General features: G+C 49.6%; 1 protein-coding gene across 1 annotated transcript in view; it reads right to left on the bottom strand.

Moving 5' to 3' along the window:
* Nucleotides 1–17,477, bottom strand: part of LOC135567419 (carboxypeptidase E) — a gene marked incomplete at its 3' end in the record, with an annotated part of 47,497 nt that overhangs the window by 4,902 nt on the left and 25,118 nt on the right. The window contains exons 3-6 of the mRNA XM_065014819.1: nucleotides 10,201–10,293; nucleotides 9,917–10,084; nucleotides 4,634–4,751; nucleotides 2,799–2,981 (exon numbers count right to left, since the gene is read on the bottom strand). Of these exons, the coding sequence (XP_064870891.1) occupies nucleotides 2,799–2,981; nucleotides 4,634–4,751; nucleotides 9,917–10,084; nucleotides 10,201–10,293 (562 nt within the window). The remainder of the gene's footprint in view (nucleotides 1–2,798; nucleotides 2,982–4,633; nucleotides 4,752–9,916; nucleotides 10,085–10,200; nucleotides 10,294–17,477) is intronic.

Raw genomic sequence — 17,477 nt, forward strand, 5'->3', positions numbered from 1 at the left:
ACACTACACAGGTAACCTACTGAGACTACTACACTACACAGGTAACCTACTGAGACTACTACACTACACAGGTAACCTACTGAGACTACTACACTACACAGGTAACCTACTGAGACTACTACACTACACAGGTAACCTACTGAGACTACACAGGTAACCTACTGAGACTACTACACTACACAGGTAACCTACTGAGACTACACTACACAGGTAACCTACTGAGACTACTACACTACACAGGTAACCTACTGAGACTACTACACTACACAGGTAACCTACTGAGACTACACAGGTAAACTGAGACTACAGGTAACCTACACACAGGTAACCTACTGAGACTACTACACTACACAGGTAACCTACTGAGACTACACAGGTAACCTACTGAGACTACTACCTGAGGTAACCTACTGAGACTACTACACTACACAGGTAACCTACTGAGACTACACAGGTAACCTACTGAGACTACTACACTACACAGGTAACCTACTGAGACTACACAGGTAACCTACTGAGACTACTACACTACACAGGTAACCTACTGAGACTACACAGGTAACCTACTGAGACTACTACACTACACAGGTAACCTACTGAGACTACTACACTACACAGGTAACCTACTGAGACTACACAGGTAACCTACTGAGACTACTACACTACACAGGTAACCTACTGAGACTACACAGGTAACCTACTGAGACTACTACACTACACAGGTAACCTACTGAGACTACTACACTACACAGGTAACCTACTGAGACTACTACACTACACAGGTAACCTACTGAGACTACTACACTACACAGGTAACCTACTGAGACTACTACACTACACAGGTAACCTACTGAGACTACTACACTACACAGGTAACCTACTGAGACTGCTACACTACACAGGTAACCTACTGAGACTACACAGGTAACCTACTGAGACTACTACACTACACAGGTAACCTACTGAGACTACTACACTACACAGGTAACCTACTGAGACTACACAGGTAACCTACTGAGACTACTACACTACACAGGTAACCTACTGAGACTACTACACTACACAGGTAACCTACTGAGACTACACAGGTAACCTACTGAGACTACTACACTACACAGGTAACCTACTGAGACTACTACAGGTACACAGGTAACCTACTGAGACTACACAGGTAACCTACTGAGACTACTACACTACACAGGTAACCTACTGAGACAGGTAACCTACTGAGACTACTACACTACACAGGTAACCTACTGAGACTACTACACTACACAGGTAACCTACTGAGACTACTACACTACACAGGTAACCTACTGAGACTACTACACTACACAGGTAACCTACTGAGACTACACAGGTAACCTACTGAGACTACTACACTACACAGGTAACCTACTGAGACTACTACACTACACAGGTAACCTACTGAGACTACACTACACAGGTAACCTACTGACAGGTAACTACTGAGACTACACAGGTAACCTACTGAGACTACTACACTACACAGGTAACCTACTGAGACTACTACACTACACAGGTAACCTACTGAGACTACTACACTACACAGGTAACCTACTGAGACTACACAGGTAACCTACTGAGACTACTACACTACACAGGTAACCTACTGAGACTACTACACTACACAGGTAACCTACTGAGACTACACAGGTAACCTACTGAGACTACTACACTACACAGGTAACCTACTGAGACTACTACACTACAGGTAACAGGTAACCTACTGAGACTACACAGGTAACCTACTGAGACTACTACACTACACAGGTAACCTACTGAGACTACTACACTACACAGGTAACCTACTGAGACTACTACACTACACAGGTAACCTACTGAGACTACTACACTACACAGGTAACCTACTGAGACTACTACACTACACAGGTAACCTACTGAGACTACTACACTACAGGGGGTGAGACCTACACTACACAGGTAACCTACTGAGACTACACAGGTAACCTACTGAGACTGCTACACAGAGGGGCCTGGTACAGCGTACCCAGAGGTAACACACAGACACTAGCTCTGTGTAGTAGTCTCAGTAGGTTACCTGTGTAGTGTAGTAGTCTCAGTAGGTTACCTGTGTAGTGTAGTAGTCTCAGTAGGTTACCTGTGTAGTGTAGTAGTCTCAGTAGGTTACCTGTATAGTCTCAGTAGGGGCTGTACCAGGCCCCTCTGTAGGTGAAGCTAGTGTCTGTGTGTTACCTCTGGGTACGCTGTACCAGGCCCCTCTGTAGGTGAAGCTAGTGTCTGTGTGTTACCTCCGGGTACGCTGTACCAGGCCCCTCTGTAGGTGAAGCTAGTGTCTGTGTGTTACCTCCGGGTACGCTGTACCAGGCCCCTCTGTAGGTGAAGCTAGTGTCTGTGTGTTACCTCCGGGTACGCTGTACCAGGCCCCTCTGTAGGTGAAGCTAGTGTCTGTGTGTTACCTCCGGGTACGCTGTACCAGGCCCCTCCGTAGGTGAAGCTAGTGTCTGTGTGTTACCTCTGGGTACGCTGTACCAGGCCCCTCTGTAGGTGAAGCTAGTGTCTGTGTGTTACCTCTGGGTACGCTGTACCAGGCCCCTCTGTAGGTGAAGCTAGTGTCTGTGTGTTACCTCCGGGTACGCTGTACCAGGCCCCTCTGTAGGTGAAGCTAGTGTCTGTGTGTTACCTCCGGGTACGCTGTACCAGGCCCCTCTGTAGGTGAAGCTAGTGTCTGTGTGTTACCTCCGGGTACGCTGTACCAGGCCCCTCCGTAGGTGAAGCTAGTGTCTGTGTGTTACCTCCGGGTACGCTGTACCAGGCCCCTCCGTTGGTGATGCCGTCGGTGAAGCTGGTATCATCGTCGTTCTTCCTGCACGGAGCCCGTTGGGGGTCTGACATCACAGGATTAAACTGGGAGTAGGACTTCGCCAGAGACTTAAAGGTGACGTCATCAGGACTGGCGCTGTACTCATGGGTCGAACCTGGAGGGAGGGAGGGAGAGAGGATGGGAGAGGGAGGGAGGTGGGAGGGAGGGAAGAGAGGATGGGGGAGGGAAGAGAGGGAGGTGGGAGGGAGGGAGGATGGGAGGGGGAGGGGAGGGGGGGGAGGGGAGGGAGGGAGGGGAGGGAGGGAGGGAGGGAGGGAGGGAGGGAGGATGGGAGAGGGAGGGGAGGATGGGAGAGGGAGGGAGGGAGGATGGGAGAGGGAGGGGAGGAGGGAGGGAGGATGGGAGGATGGGAGAGGGAGGGGAGGATGGGAGAGGGAGGGAGGGAGGATGGGGAGGGAGAGAGGTGGGAGGGAGGGAGGATGGGAGAGGGAGGAGGAGGGAGGGAGGATGGGAGAGGGAGGGAGAGGGGAGGGAGAGGGAGGGAGGGAGGTGGGAGGGAGGGAGGGAGGTGGGAGGGAGGGGGAGGGAGGGAGGGAGGGAGGGAGGATGGGAGGGAGGGAGGGGGAGGGAGGATGGGAAGAGAGGATGGGGGAGGGAGGGAGGGAGAGAGGGAGGGAGAAAAGAGGGAATGGGGGGTGGGAGAGGGAGGGGAGGATGGGAGGGAGGGAGAAAAGAGGGAATGAGGGGGAGGGAGGGAGAAAAGAGGGAATGGGGGTGGGAGAGGGAGGGGAGGATGGGAGGGAGGGAGAAAAGAGGGAATGAGGGGGAGGGAGGGAGAAAAGAGGGAATGAGGGGGAGAGAGGGAGAAAAGAGGGAATGGGGGGAGAGAGGGAGAAAAGAGGGAATGAGGGGGAGAGAGAGGGAGAAAAAGGGAATGAGGGGGAGAGAGGGAGAAAAGAGGGAATGGGGGGGATAACTTATTTGCACTTATTAGCAGTGGCATTATGTAACTTTTTGGGCGACCTGACCAAATTCACATAGAAATATGAGTTATAGATCTGAAATTCTCATTGAAATGAAGTCTAAGTAGAGGTAGATCTGTTATATGTGTGTTATTTCTATGCTTCCCATTCTTAAGTTTAATTTTTTGTGTCATTTACTCAGCTTCATGTCTGGTTCACAGTGGTTTAAATTACCCATGATGCTCTACTCTACACTGTAGGAGATATCTGGTTCACAGTGGTTTAAATTACCCATGATGCTCTACTCTACACTGTAGGAGATGTCTGGTTCACAGTGGTTTAAATTACCCATGATGCTCTACTCTACACTGTAGGAGATGTCTAGTTCACAGTGGTTTAAATTACCCATGATGCTCTACTCTACACTGTAGGAGATGTCTGGTTGTCCAGTGGTTTAAATTACCCATGATGCTCTACTCTACACTGTAGGAGATGTCTAGTTCACAGTGGTTTAAATTACCCATGATGCTCTAGTCTACACTGTAGGAGATGTCTGGTTCACAGTGATTTAAATTACCCATGATGCTCTACTCTACACTGTAGGAGATGTCTAGTTCACAGTGGTTTAAATTACCCATGATGCTCTACTCTATACTGTAGGAGATGTCTAGTTACCAGTGGTTTATGTGTGTAGCGTGGTGTGTGTGTGTAGCGTGGTGTGTGTGTAGCGTGGTGTGTGTGTAGCGTGGTGTGTGTGTAGGGTGGTGTGTGTGTAGCGTGGTGTGTGTGTAGCGTGGTGTGTGTGTAGCGTGGTGTGTGTGTAGGGTGGTGTGTGTGTGTTTACCACTTCGTGTCTCATCGTAGGGGTAGTTGGCCACCACATCTCCTCCATGTAGATTAGCTGAGAGGACGAATGGAATCTCCATTATCCATCGTATCACTGCCTTGGTCTCTGGAGCTAGCTGGAGACAACAGACACAGACAGGATCACTGACTAGGTCTCTGGAGCCAGCTGGAGACAACAGACACAGACAGAATCACTGACTAGGTCTCTGGAGCCAGCTGGAGACAACAGACACAGACAGGATCACTGACTAGGTCTCTGGAGCCAGCTGGAGACAACACAGACACAGACAGACAGGATCACTGACTAGGTCTCTGGAGCCAGCTGGAGACAACAGACACAGACAGATAGGATCACTGACTAGGTCACTGGAGCCAGCTGGAGACAACAGACACAGACAGACAGGATCACTGACTAGGTCTCTGGAGCCAGCTGGAGACAACATACACAGACAGGATCACTGACTAGGTCTCTGGAGCCAGCTGGAGACAACAGACACAGACAGACAGGATCACTGACTAGGTCTCTGGAGCCAGCTGGAGACAACAGACACAGACAGATAGGATCACTGACTAGGTCTCTGGAGCCAGCTGGAGACAACACAGACACAGACAGACAGGATCACTGACTAGGTCTCTGGAGCCAGCTGGAGAAAACAGACACAGACAGATAGGATCACTGACTAGGTCTCTGGAGCCAGCTGGAGACAACAGACACAGACAGATAGGATCACTGACTAGGTCTCTGGAGCCAGCTGGAGACAACAGACACAGACAGACAGGATCACTGACTAGGTCTCTGGAGCCAGCTGGAGACAACAGACACAGACACAGACAGGATCACTGACTAGGTCTCTGGAGCCAGCTGGAGACAACACAGACAGACAGGATCACTGACTAGGTCTCTGGAGCCAGCTGGAGACAACAGACACAGACAGGATCACTGACTAGGTCTCTGGAGCCAGCTGGAGACAACAGACACAGACAGGATCACTGACTAGGCCTCTGGAGCCAGCTGGAGACAACAGACACAGACAGAATCACTGACTAGGTCTCTGGAGCCAGCTGGAGACAACAGACACAGACAGGATCACTGACTAGGTCTCTGGAGCCAGCTGGAGACAACACAGACACAGACAGACAGGATCACTGACTAGGTCTCTGGAGCCAGCTGGAGACAACAGACACAGACAGATAGGATCACTGACTAGGTCACTGGAGCCAGCTGGAGACAACAGACACAGACAGACAGGATCACTGACTAGGTCTCTGGAGCCAGCTGGAGACAACATACACAGACAGGATCACTGACTAGGTCTCTGGAGCCAGCTGGAGACAACAGACACAGACAGACAGGATCACTGACTAGGTCTCTGGAGCCAGCTGGAGACAACAGACACAGACAGATAGGATCACTGACTAGGTCTCTGGAGCCAGCTGGAGACAACACAGACACAGACAGACAGGATCACTGACTAGGTCTCTGGAGCCAGCTGGAGACAACAGACACAGACAGATAGGATCACTGACTAGGTCTCTGGAGCCAGCTGGAGACAACAGACACAGACAGATAGGATCACTGACTAGGTCTCTGGAGCCAGCTGGAGACAACAGACACAGACAGACAGGATCACTGACTAGGTCTCTGGAGCCAGCTGGAGACAACAGACACAGACACAGACAGGATCACTGACTAGGTCTCTGGAGCCAGCTGGAGACAACACAGACAGACAGGATCACTGACTAGGTCTCTGGAGCCAGCTGGAGACAACAGACACAGAGAGGATCACTGACTAGGTCTCTGGAGCCAGCTGGAGACAACAGACACAGACAGACAGGATCACTGACTAGGTCTCTGGAGCCAGCTGGAGACAACATACACAGACAGGATCACTGACTAGGTCTCTGGAGCCAGCTGGAGACAACAGACACAGACAGACAGGATCACTGACTAGGTCTCTGGAGCCAGCTGGAGACAACACAGACACAGACAGACAGGATCACTGACTAGGTCTCTGGAGCCAGCTGGAGACAACAGACACAGACAGACAGGATCACTGACTAGGTCTCTGGAGCCAGCTGGAGACAACAGACACAGACAGGATCACTGACTAGGTCTCTGGAGCTAGCTGGAGACAACAGACACAGACAGATAGGATCACTGACTAGGTCTCTGGAGCCAGCTGGAGACAACAGACACAGACATGATCACTGCCTTGGTCTCTGGAGCCAGCTGGAGACAACAGACATAGACAGGATCACTGACTAGGTCTCTGGAGCCAGTGGAGACAACAGACACAGACAGAATCACTGACTAGGTCTCTAGAGCCAGCTGGAGACAACAGACACAGACAGGATCACTGACTAGGTCTCTGGAGCCAGCTGGAGACAACACAGACACAGACAGACAGGATCACTGACTAGGTCTCTGGAGCCAGCTGGAGACAACAGACACAGACAGACAGGATCACTGACTAGGTCTCTGGAGCCAGCTGGAGACAACAGACACAGACACAGACAGGATCACTGACTAGGTCTCTGGAGCCAGCTGGAGACAACACAGACAGACAGGATCACTGACTAGGTCTCTGGAGCCAGCTGGAGACAACAGACACAGAGAGGATCACTGACTAGGTCTCTGGAGCCAGCTGGAGACAACAGACACAGACAGGATCACTGACTAGGTCTCTGGAGCCAGCTGGAGACAACAGACACAGACAGACAGGATCACTGACTTGGTCTCTGGAGCCAGCTGGAGACAACACAGACAGACAGGATCACTGACTAGGTCTCTGGAGCCAGCTGGAGACAACAGACACAGACAGACAGGATGACTGACTAGGTCTCTGGAGCCAGCTGGAGACAACAGACACAGACCCGATCACTAACTAGGTCTCTGGAGCCAGCTGGAGACAACACAGACAGACAGGATCACTGACTAGGTCTCTGGAGCCAGCTGGAGACAACAGACACAGACAGACAGGATCACTGACTAGGTCTCTGGAACCAGCTGGAGACAACAGACACAGACAGGATCACTGACTAGGTCTCTGGAGCCAGCTGGAGACAACAGACACAGACAGACAGGATCACTGAATAGGTCTCTGGAGTCAGCTGGAGACAACAGACACAGACAGACAGGATCACTGACTAGGTCTCTGGAGCCAGCTGGAGACAACACAGACACAGACAGACAGGATCACTGACTAGGTCTCTGGAGCCAGCTGGAGACAACAGACACAGACAGATAGGATCACTGACTAGGTCTCTGGAGCCAGCTGGAGACAACACAGACACAGACAGACAGGATCACTGACTAGGTCTCTGGAGCCAGCTGGAGACAACAGACACAGACAGACAGGATCACTGACTAGGTCTCTGGAGCCAGCTGGAGACAACAGACACAGACACAGACAGGATCACTGACTAGGTCTCTGGAGCCAGCTGGAGACAACACAGACAGACAGGATCACTGACTAGGTCTCTGGAGCCAGCTGGAGACAACAGACACAGAGAGGATCACTGACTAGGTCTCTGGAGCCAGCTGGAGACAACAGACACAGACAGGATCACTGACTAGGTCTCTGGAGCCAGCTGGAGACAACAGACACAGACAGACAGGATCACTGACTTGGTCTCTGGAGCCAGCTGGAGACAACACAGACAGACAGGATCACTGACTAGGTCTCTGGAGCCAGCTGGAGACAACAGACACAGACAGACAGGATGACTGACTAGGTCTCTGGAGCCAGCTGGAGACAACAGACACAGACCCGATCACTAACTAGGTCTCTGGAGCCAGCTGGAGACAACACAGACAGACAGGATCACTGACTAGGTCTCTGGAGCCAGCTGGAGACAACAGACACAGACAGACAGGATCACTGACTAGGTCTCTGGAACCAGCTGGAGACAACAGACACAGACAGGATCACTGACTAGGTCTCTGGAGCCAGCTGGAGACAACAGACACAGACAGACAGGATCACTGACTAGGTCTCTGGAGCCAGCTGGAGACAACACAGACACAGACAGACAGGATCACTGACTAGGTCTCTGGAGCCAGCTGGAGACAACAGACACAGACAGACAGGATCACTGAATAGGTCTCTGGAGTCAGCTGGAGACAACAGACACAGACAGACAGGATCACTGACTAGGTCTCTGGAGCCAGCTGGAGACAACACAGACACAGACAGACAGGATCACTGACTAGGTCTCTGGAGCCAGCTGGAGACAACAGACACAGACAGACAGGATCACTGACTTGGTCTCTGGAGCCAGCTGGAGACAACACAGACAGACAGGATCACTGACTAGGTCTCTGGAGCCAGCTGGAGACAACAGACACAGACAGACAGGATGACTGACTAGGTCTCTGGAGCCAGCTGGAGACAACAGACACAGACCGGATCACTAACTAGGTCTCTGGAGCCAGCTGGAGACAACACAGACACAGACAGACAGGATCACTGACTAGGTCTCTGGAGCCAGCTGGAGACAACACAGACAGACAGGATCACTGACTAGGTCTCTGGAGCCAGCTGGAGACAACAGACACAGACAGACAGGATCACTGACTAGGTCTCTGGAACCAGCTGGAGACAACAGACACAGACAGGATCACTGACTAGGTCTCTGGAGCCAGCTGGAGACAACAGACACAGACAGACAGGATCACTGACTAGGTCTCTGGAGCCAGCTGGAGACAACACAGACACAGACAGACAGGATCACTGACTAGGTCTCTGGAGCCAGCTGGAGACAACAGACACAGACAGACAAGATCACTGACTAGGTCTCTGGAGCCAGCTGGAGACAACAGACACAGACAGACAGGATCACTGACTAGGTCTCTGGAGTCAGCTGGAGACAACAGACACAGACAGACAGGATCACTGACTAGGTCTCTGGAGCCAGCTGGAGACAACAGACACAGACAGACAGGATCACTGACTAGGTCTCTGGAGCCAGCTGGAGACAACAGACACAGACACAGACAGGATCACTGACTAGGTCTCTGGAGCCAGCTGGAGACAACAGACACAGACAGGATCACTGACTAGGTCTCTGGAGCCAGCTGGAGACAACAGACACAGACAGGATCACTGACTAGGTCTCTGGAGCCAGCTGGAGACAACGGACACAGACACAGACAGGATCACTGACTAGGTCTCTGGAGCCAGCTGGAGACAACACAGACACAGACAGACAGACAGACAGACAGACAGACAGACAGACAGGTGTGTTAACAGACAGACAGACAGACAGACAGGTGTGTTACCTTGGTATTTTCGTCCACGGCCTTCTTCATGTTGTTGAGCAGGTGGTTGTTGGCTCCGCCCTCCTTCTCGTTGCCGTAGACGATGCGGTCCAGGTCAGGGAAGTTCCTGTTCAGGTCAACCCCCTGGGCGTTACTACGACCTACGAACCAATCCTTCAGCTCCCCCGACTGACACACAGAGGGAGGAGAGATGTTACCTGGTCTGTCCACAAGACAAAACCCAATGAACCAGTCTGTGTGTGTGTTAGTTGTGATGTGTGTATTAGTTGTGGTGTGTGTGTTACCTGGGAGGCAGCTTTCTCAAAGCCATCAGGGTTCATGGAGGGCATCAGGTGGATACGTGTGGTGTGGATCAGATCGATGATCGACTCGTTGCCCTGTGATAAAACAACAACATGTTAACTCTGTGATCGACTCGTTGCCCTGTGATAAAACAACAACATGTTAACTCTGTGATCGACTCGTTGCCCTGTGATAACACAACAACATATTAACTCTGTGATCGACTCGTTGCCCTGTGATAAAACAACAACATGTTAACTCTGTGATCGACTCGTTGCCCTGTGATAACACAACAACATATTAACTCTGTGATCGTTTAGTTGCTCTGTTACAACACAACAACATGTTAACTCTGTGATCGTTTAGTTGCTCTGTTACAACACAACAACATGTTAACTCTGTGATCGTTTAGTTGCTCTGTTACAACACAACAACATGTTAACTCTGTGATCGTTTAGTTGCTCTGTTACAACACAACAACATGTTAACTCTGTGATCGTTTAGTTGCTCTGTTACAACACAACAACATGTTAACTCTGTGATCGTTTGGTTGCTCTGTTACAACACAACAACATATTAACTCTGTGATCGTTTAGTTGCTCTGTTACAACACAACAACATATTAACTCTGTGATCGTTTAGTTGCTCTGATACAACACAACAACATATTAACTCTGTGATCGTTTAGTTGCTCTGATACAACACAACAACATATTAACTCTGTGATCGTTTAGTTGCTCTGATACAACACAACATTTACATTTACATTTAAGTCATTTAGCAGACGCTCTTATCCAGAGCGACTTACAAATTGGTGCGTTCACCTTATGACATCCAGTGGAGCAGCCACTTTACAATAGTGCATCTAAATCTTTTAAGGGGGGTGAGAAGGATTACTTTATCCTATCCTAGGTATTCCTTAAAGAGGTGGGGTTTCAGGTGTCTCCGGAAGGTGGTGATTGACTCCGCTGTCCTGGCGTCGTGAGGGAGTTTGTTCCACCATTGGGGGGCCAGAGCAGCGAACAGTTTTGACTGGGCTGAGCGGGAACTGTACTTCCTCAGTGGTAGGGAGGCGAGCAGGCCAGAGGTGGATGAACGCAGTGCCCTTGTTTGGGTGTAGGGCCTGATCAGAGCCTGGAGGTACTGAGGTGCCGTTCCCCTCACAGCTCCGTAGGCAAGCACCATGGTCTTGTAGCGGATGCGAGCTTCAACTGGAAGCCAGTGGAGAGAGCGGAGGAGCGGGGTGACGTGAGAGAACTTGGGAAGGTTGAACACAAGACGGGCTGCGGCGTTCTGGATGAGTTGTAGGGGTTTAATGGCACAGGCAGGGAGCCCAGCCAACAGTGAGTTGCAGTAATCCAGACGGGAGATGACAAGTGCCTGGATTAGGACCTGCGCCGCTTCCTGTGTGAGGCAGGGTCGTACTCTGCGGATGTTGTAGAGCATGAACCTACAGGAACGGGCCACCGCCTTGATGTTAGTTGAGAACGACTGGTTGTTGTCCAGGATCACGCCAAGGTTCTTAGCGCTCTGGGAGGAGGACACAGTGGAGTTGTCAACCGTGATGGCGAGATCATGGAACGGGCAGTCCTTCCCCGGGAGGAAGAGCAGCTCCGTCTTGCCGAGGTTCAGCTTGAGGTGATGATCCGTCATCCACACTGATATGTCTGCCAGACATGCAGAGATGCGATTCGCCACCTGGTCGTCAGAAGGAGGAAAGGAGAAGATTAATTGTGTGTCGTCTGCATAGCAATGATAGGAGAGACCATGTGAGGTTATGACAGAGCCAAGTGACTTGGTGTATAGCGAGAATAGGAGAGGGCCTAGAACAGAGCCCTGGGGGACACCAGTGGTGAGAGCACGTGGTGAGGAGACGGATTCTCGCCACACCACCTGGTAGGAGCGACCTGTCAGGTAGGACGCAATCCAAGCGTGGGCCGCGCCGGAGATGCCCAACTCGGAGAGGGTGGAGAGGAGGATCTGATGGTTCACAGTATCGAAGGCAGCCGATAGGTCTAGAAGGATGAGAGCAGAGGAGAGAGAGTTAGCTTTAGCAGTGCGGAGCGCCTCCGTGATACAGAGAAGAGCAGTCTCAGTTGAATGACTAGTCTTGAAACCTGACTGATTTGGATCAAGAAGGTCATTCTGAGAGAGATAGCGGGAGAGCTGGCCAAGGACGGCACGTTCAAGGGTTTTGGAGAGAAAAGAAAGAAGGGATACTGGTCTGTAGTTGTTTTTTATTTATTTATTTTTTATTTCACCTTTATTTAACCAGGTAAGCAAGTTGAGAAAAAGTTCTCATTTACAATTGCGACCTGGCCAAGATAAAGCAAAGCAGTTCGACACATACAACGACACAGAGTTACACATGGAGTAAAACAAACATACAGTCAATAATACAGTAAAAAAAAAAAAAAAAACAAGTCTATATACAATGTGAGCAAATTAGGTGAGAAGGGAGGTAAAAGGCAAAAAAGACCATGGTGGCAAAGTAAATACAATATAGCAAGTAAAACACTGGAATGGTAGTATTGCAATGGAAGAATGTGCAAAGTAGAAATAAAAATAATGGGGTGCAAAGGAGCAAAATAAATAAATAAATTAAATACAGTTGGGAAAGAGGTAGTTGTTTGGGCTAAATTATAGGTGGGCTATGTACAGGTGCAGTAATCTGTAAGATGCTCTGACAGTTGGTGCTTAAAGCTAGTGAGGGAGATAAGTGTTTCCAATTTAAGAGATTTTTGTAGTTCGTTCCAGTCATTGGCAGCAGAGAACTGGAAGGAGAGGCGGCCAAAGAAAGAATTGGTTTTGGGGGTGACTAGAGAGATATACCTGCTGGAGCGTGTGCTATGTTGACCAACGAGCTGAGATAAGGGGGGACTTTACCTAGCAGGGTCTTGTAGATGACATGGAGCCAGTGGGGTTGGCGACGAGTATGAAGCGAGGGCCAGCCAACGAGAGCGTACAGGTCGCAATGGTGGGTAGTATATGGGGCTTTGGTGACAAAACGGATAGCACTGTGATAGACTGCATCCAATTTGTTGAGTAGGGTATTGGAGGCTATTTTGTAAATGACATCGCCAAAGTCGAGGATTGGTAGGATGGTCAATTTTACAAGGGTATGTTTGGCAGCATGAGTGAAGGATGCTTTGTTGCGAAATAGGAAGCCAATTCTAGATTTAACTTTGGATTGGAGATGTTTGATATGGGTCTGGAAGGAGAGTTTACAGTCTAACCAGACACCTAAGTATTTGTAGTTGTCCACGTATTCTAAGTCAGAGCCGTCCAGAGTAGTGATGTTGGACAGGCGGGTAGGTGCAGGTAGCGATCGGTTGAAGAGCATGCATTTAGTTTTACTTGTATTTAAGAGCAATTGGAGGCCACGGAAGGAGAGTTGTATGGCATTGAAGCTTGCCTGGAGGGTTGTTAACACAGTGTCCAAAGAAGGGCCGGAAGTATACAGAATGGTGTCGTCTGCGTAGAGGTGGATCAGAGACTCACCAGCAGCAAGAGCGACCTCATTGATGTATACAGAGAAGAGAGTCGGTCCAAGAATTGAACCCTGTGGCACCCCATAGAGACTGCCAGAGGTCCGGACAGCAGACCCTCCGATTTGACACACTGAACTCTATCAGAGAAGTAGTTGGTGAACCAGGCGAGGCAATCATTTGAGAAACCAAGGCTGTCGAGTCTGCCGATGAGGATGTGGTGGTTGACAGAGTCGAAAGCCTTGGCCAGATCAATGAATACGGCTGCACAGTAATGTTTCTTATCGATGGCGGTTAAGATATCGTTTAGGACCTTGAGCGTGGCTGAGGTGCACCCATGACCAGCTCTGAAACCAGATTGCAAAGCAGAGAAGGTATGGTGAGATTCGAAATGGTCGGTAATCTGTTTGTTGACTTGGCTTTCGAAGACCTTAGAAAGGCATGGTAGGATAGATATAGGTCTGTAGCAGTTTGGGTCAAGAGTGTCCCCCCTTTGAAGAGGGGGATGACCGCAGCTGCTTTCCAATCTTTGGGAATCTCAGATGACACGAAAGAGAGGTTGAACAGGCTAGTAATAGGGGTGGCAACAATTTCGGCAGATAATTTTAGAAAGAAAGGGTCCAGATTGTCTAGCCCGGCTGATTTGTAGGGGTCCAGATTTTTCAGCTCTTTCAGAACTTCAGCTGAATGGATTTGGGAGAAGGAGAAATGGGGAAGGCTTGGGCGAGTTGCTGTTGGGGGTGCAGTGCTGTTGACCGGGGTAGGAGTTGCCAGGTGGAAAGCATGGCCAGCCGTAGAAAAATGCTTATTGAAATTCTCAATTATGGTGGATTTATCAGTGGTGACAGTGTTTCCTATCTTCAGTGCAGTGGGCAGCTGGGAGGAGGTGTTCTTATTCTCCATGGACTTTACAGTGTCCCAGAACTTTTTAGAGTTAGTGTTGCAGGAAGCAAATTTCTGCTTGAAAAAGCTAGCCTTGGCTTTTCTAACTGCCTGTGTATAACGGTTTCTAGCTTCCCTGAACAGCTGCATATCACGGGGCTGTTCGATGCTAATGCAGAACGCCATAGGATGTTTTTGTGTTGGTTAAGGGCAGTCAGGTCTGGGGAGAACCAAGGGCTATATCTGTTCCTGGTTCTAATTTTCTTGAATGGGGCATGTTTATTTAACATTGTTAGGAAGGCATTTAAAAAAATATCCAGGCATCCTCTACTGACGGGATGAGATCAATATCCTTCCAGGACACCCCGGCCAGGTCGATTAGAAAGGCCTGCTCGCTGAAGTGTTTCAGGGAGCGTTTTACAGTGATGAGTGGAGGTCGTTTGACCGCTGACCCATTACGGATGCAGGCAATGAGGCAGTGATCGCTGAGATCTTGGTTGAAGACAGCAGAGGTGTATTTAGAGGGGAAGTTGGTTAGGATGATATCTATGAGGGTGCCCGTGTTTAAGGCTTTGGGGGTACCTGGTAGGTTCATTGATAATTTATGTGAGATTGAGGGCATCAAGTTTAGATTGTAGGATGGCTGGGGTGTTAAGCATGTTCCAGTTTAGGTCGCCTAGCAGCACGAGCTCTGAAGATAGATGGGGGCAATCAGTTCACATATGGTGTCCAGAGCACAGCTGGGAGCAGAGGGTGGTCTATAGCAGGCGGCAACGGTGAGAGACTTGTTTTTAGAGAGGTGGATTTTTAAAAGTAGAAGTTCAAATTGTTTGGGTACAGACCTGGATAGTAGGACAGAACTCTGCAGGCTATCTTTGCAGTAGATTGCAACACCGCCCCTTTAGCAGTTCTATCTTGTCTGAAAATGTTGTAGTTTGGAATTAAAATTTCTGAATTTTTGGTGGTCTTCCTAAGCCAGGATTCAGACACAGCTAGAACATCCGGGTTGGCAGAGTGTGCTAAAGCAGTGAAAAGAACAAACTTAGGGAGGAGGCTTCTAATGTTAACATGCATGAAACCAAGGCTATTACGGTTACAGAAGTCATCAAAAGAGAGCGCCTGGGGAATAGGAGTGGAGCTAGGCACTGCAGGGCCTGGATTCACCTCTACATCGCCAGAGGAACATAGGAGGAGAAGAATAAGGGTACGGCTAAAAGCAATAAGAATTGGTCGTCTAGAACGTCTGGAACAGAGAGTAAAAGGAGGTTTCTGGGGGCGATAAAATAGCATCAAGGTATAATGTACAGACAAAGGTATGGTAGGATGTGAGTACAGTGGAGGTAAACCTAGGTATTGAGTGATGAAGAGAGAGATATTGTCTCTAGAAACATCATTGAAACCAGGAGATGTCATTGCATGTGTGGGTGGTGGAACTAATAAGTTGGATAAGGTATAGTGAGCAGGACTAGAGGCTCTACAGTGAAATAAGCCAATAAACACTAACCAGAACAGCAATGGACAAGACATATTGACATTAAGGAGAGGCATCCTTAGTCGAGTGATCAAAAGGGTCCAGGGAGTGGAGAGGTTGGTTTGGGGGTCACGGCGATTTAGACAGCTAGCCAGGACATCGGTAGCAAGCTAGCATAGGATGGAGGTCTGTTGTTAGCCACCTCTTGCGTTCCGTCAGTAGATTAGTGGAGTTCCGTGTTGTAGAGGGGATTAGTCCAAATCACACAACAACAACAAAAATAAAAACAATAGATATAGTTATAGAGGCCCAAGAAGAAACATGTTAATAATAAAAATAAATAAATTGTCCGATTGTCTATTCTGAGAGCAGCCGGTAAGACAGCTAACGGTTAGCAGGCCGCAGATGGGCATTCAGGTAACGTCGCGACGGAGGAGCCAGCCGGATCTCCTTCGGGTAGATAACGTCGGCAGTCCAGTTGTGAAGGCCCGGAGGGGCTCCGTGTAGGCAGTAAAACGGGTCCGGATAGGTGACTGCAGCCCAGGAGTGATTGACGGAGCTCAGGAGTGGTTGACGGAGCTCGCTAGCTCCGGAGTAATTGATGTTTGCTCCGGAATCGACGAAAGCAGATAGACACACGGATAGCAGCCAGCTAGCTGTGAGATTCGGGAGTGAATGTCCAGAGAGCAGTTGAAATCCAGGGACATGGAGAGAAAAAATCGGTCCGGTATGTTCCGTTCCGAGCCGCGCTGCGCCGTACAAAACTGGCGATAGATTTTCGAGTTAAAGGATAGCTGATGACCACAAACCGTGGTTAGCTGAATACGAACGAGTTGCCAGTAAAGAAGCTAACTAGCTTCTGATTAGCTTCTGGCTAGCTCCTGGCTAGCTTCTGGCTAGCTTTTTGTAGTTTCTGGCTAGCTTCTGGCTAGCTTCTTGGAGGATTGCAGATTTGATTGCAGATTTGAGGTAAATAATACGTATTTATACATATCAATTGGTGAGGCAGGTTGCAGGAGAGTGTATTGAAGATGAGTTGATGGAAAATAAAAATAAAATGTATGTGAAAAAAAAGTTGTAAATATATATATATACACGACACGACAAGACGAGGACAAAAGACGTCTGAACTGCTATGCCATCTTGGCAATTGTTGACATCGGAGGGATCGAGTGTAGGTTTTTTCAGAAGGGGTGCAACTCTCGCTCTCTTGAAGACGGAAGGGACGTAGCCAGCGGTCAGGGATGAGTTGATGAGCGAGGTGAGGTAAGGGAGAAGGTCTCCGGAAATGGTCTGGAGAAGAGAGGAGGGGATAGGGTCAAGCGGGCAGGTTGTTGGGCGGCCGGCCGTCACAAGACGCGAGATTTCATCTGGAGAGAGAGGGGAGAAAGAGGTCAGAGCACAGGGTAGGGCAGTGTGAGCAGAACCAGCGGTGTCG

This window comes from Oncorhynchus nerka, unplaced genomic scaffold, assembly GCF_034236695.1.
Source record: "Oncorhynchus nerka isolate Pitt River unplaced genomic scaffold, Oner_Uvic_2.0 unplaced_scaffold_2078, whole genome shotgun sequence".
NCBI lineage: Eukaryota > Metazoa > Chordata > Actinopteri > Salmoniformes > Salmonidae > Oncorhynchus > Oncorhynchus nerka.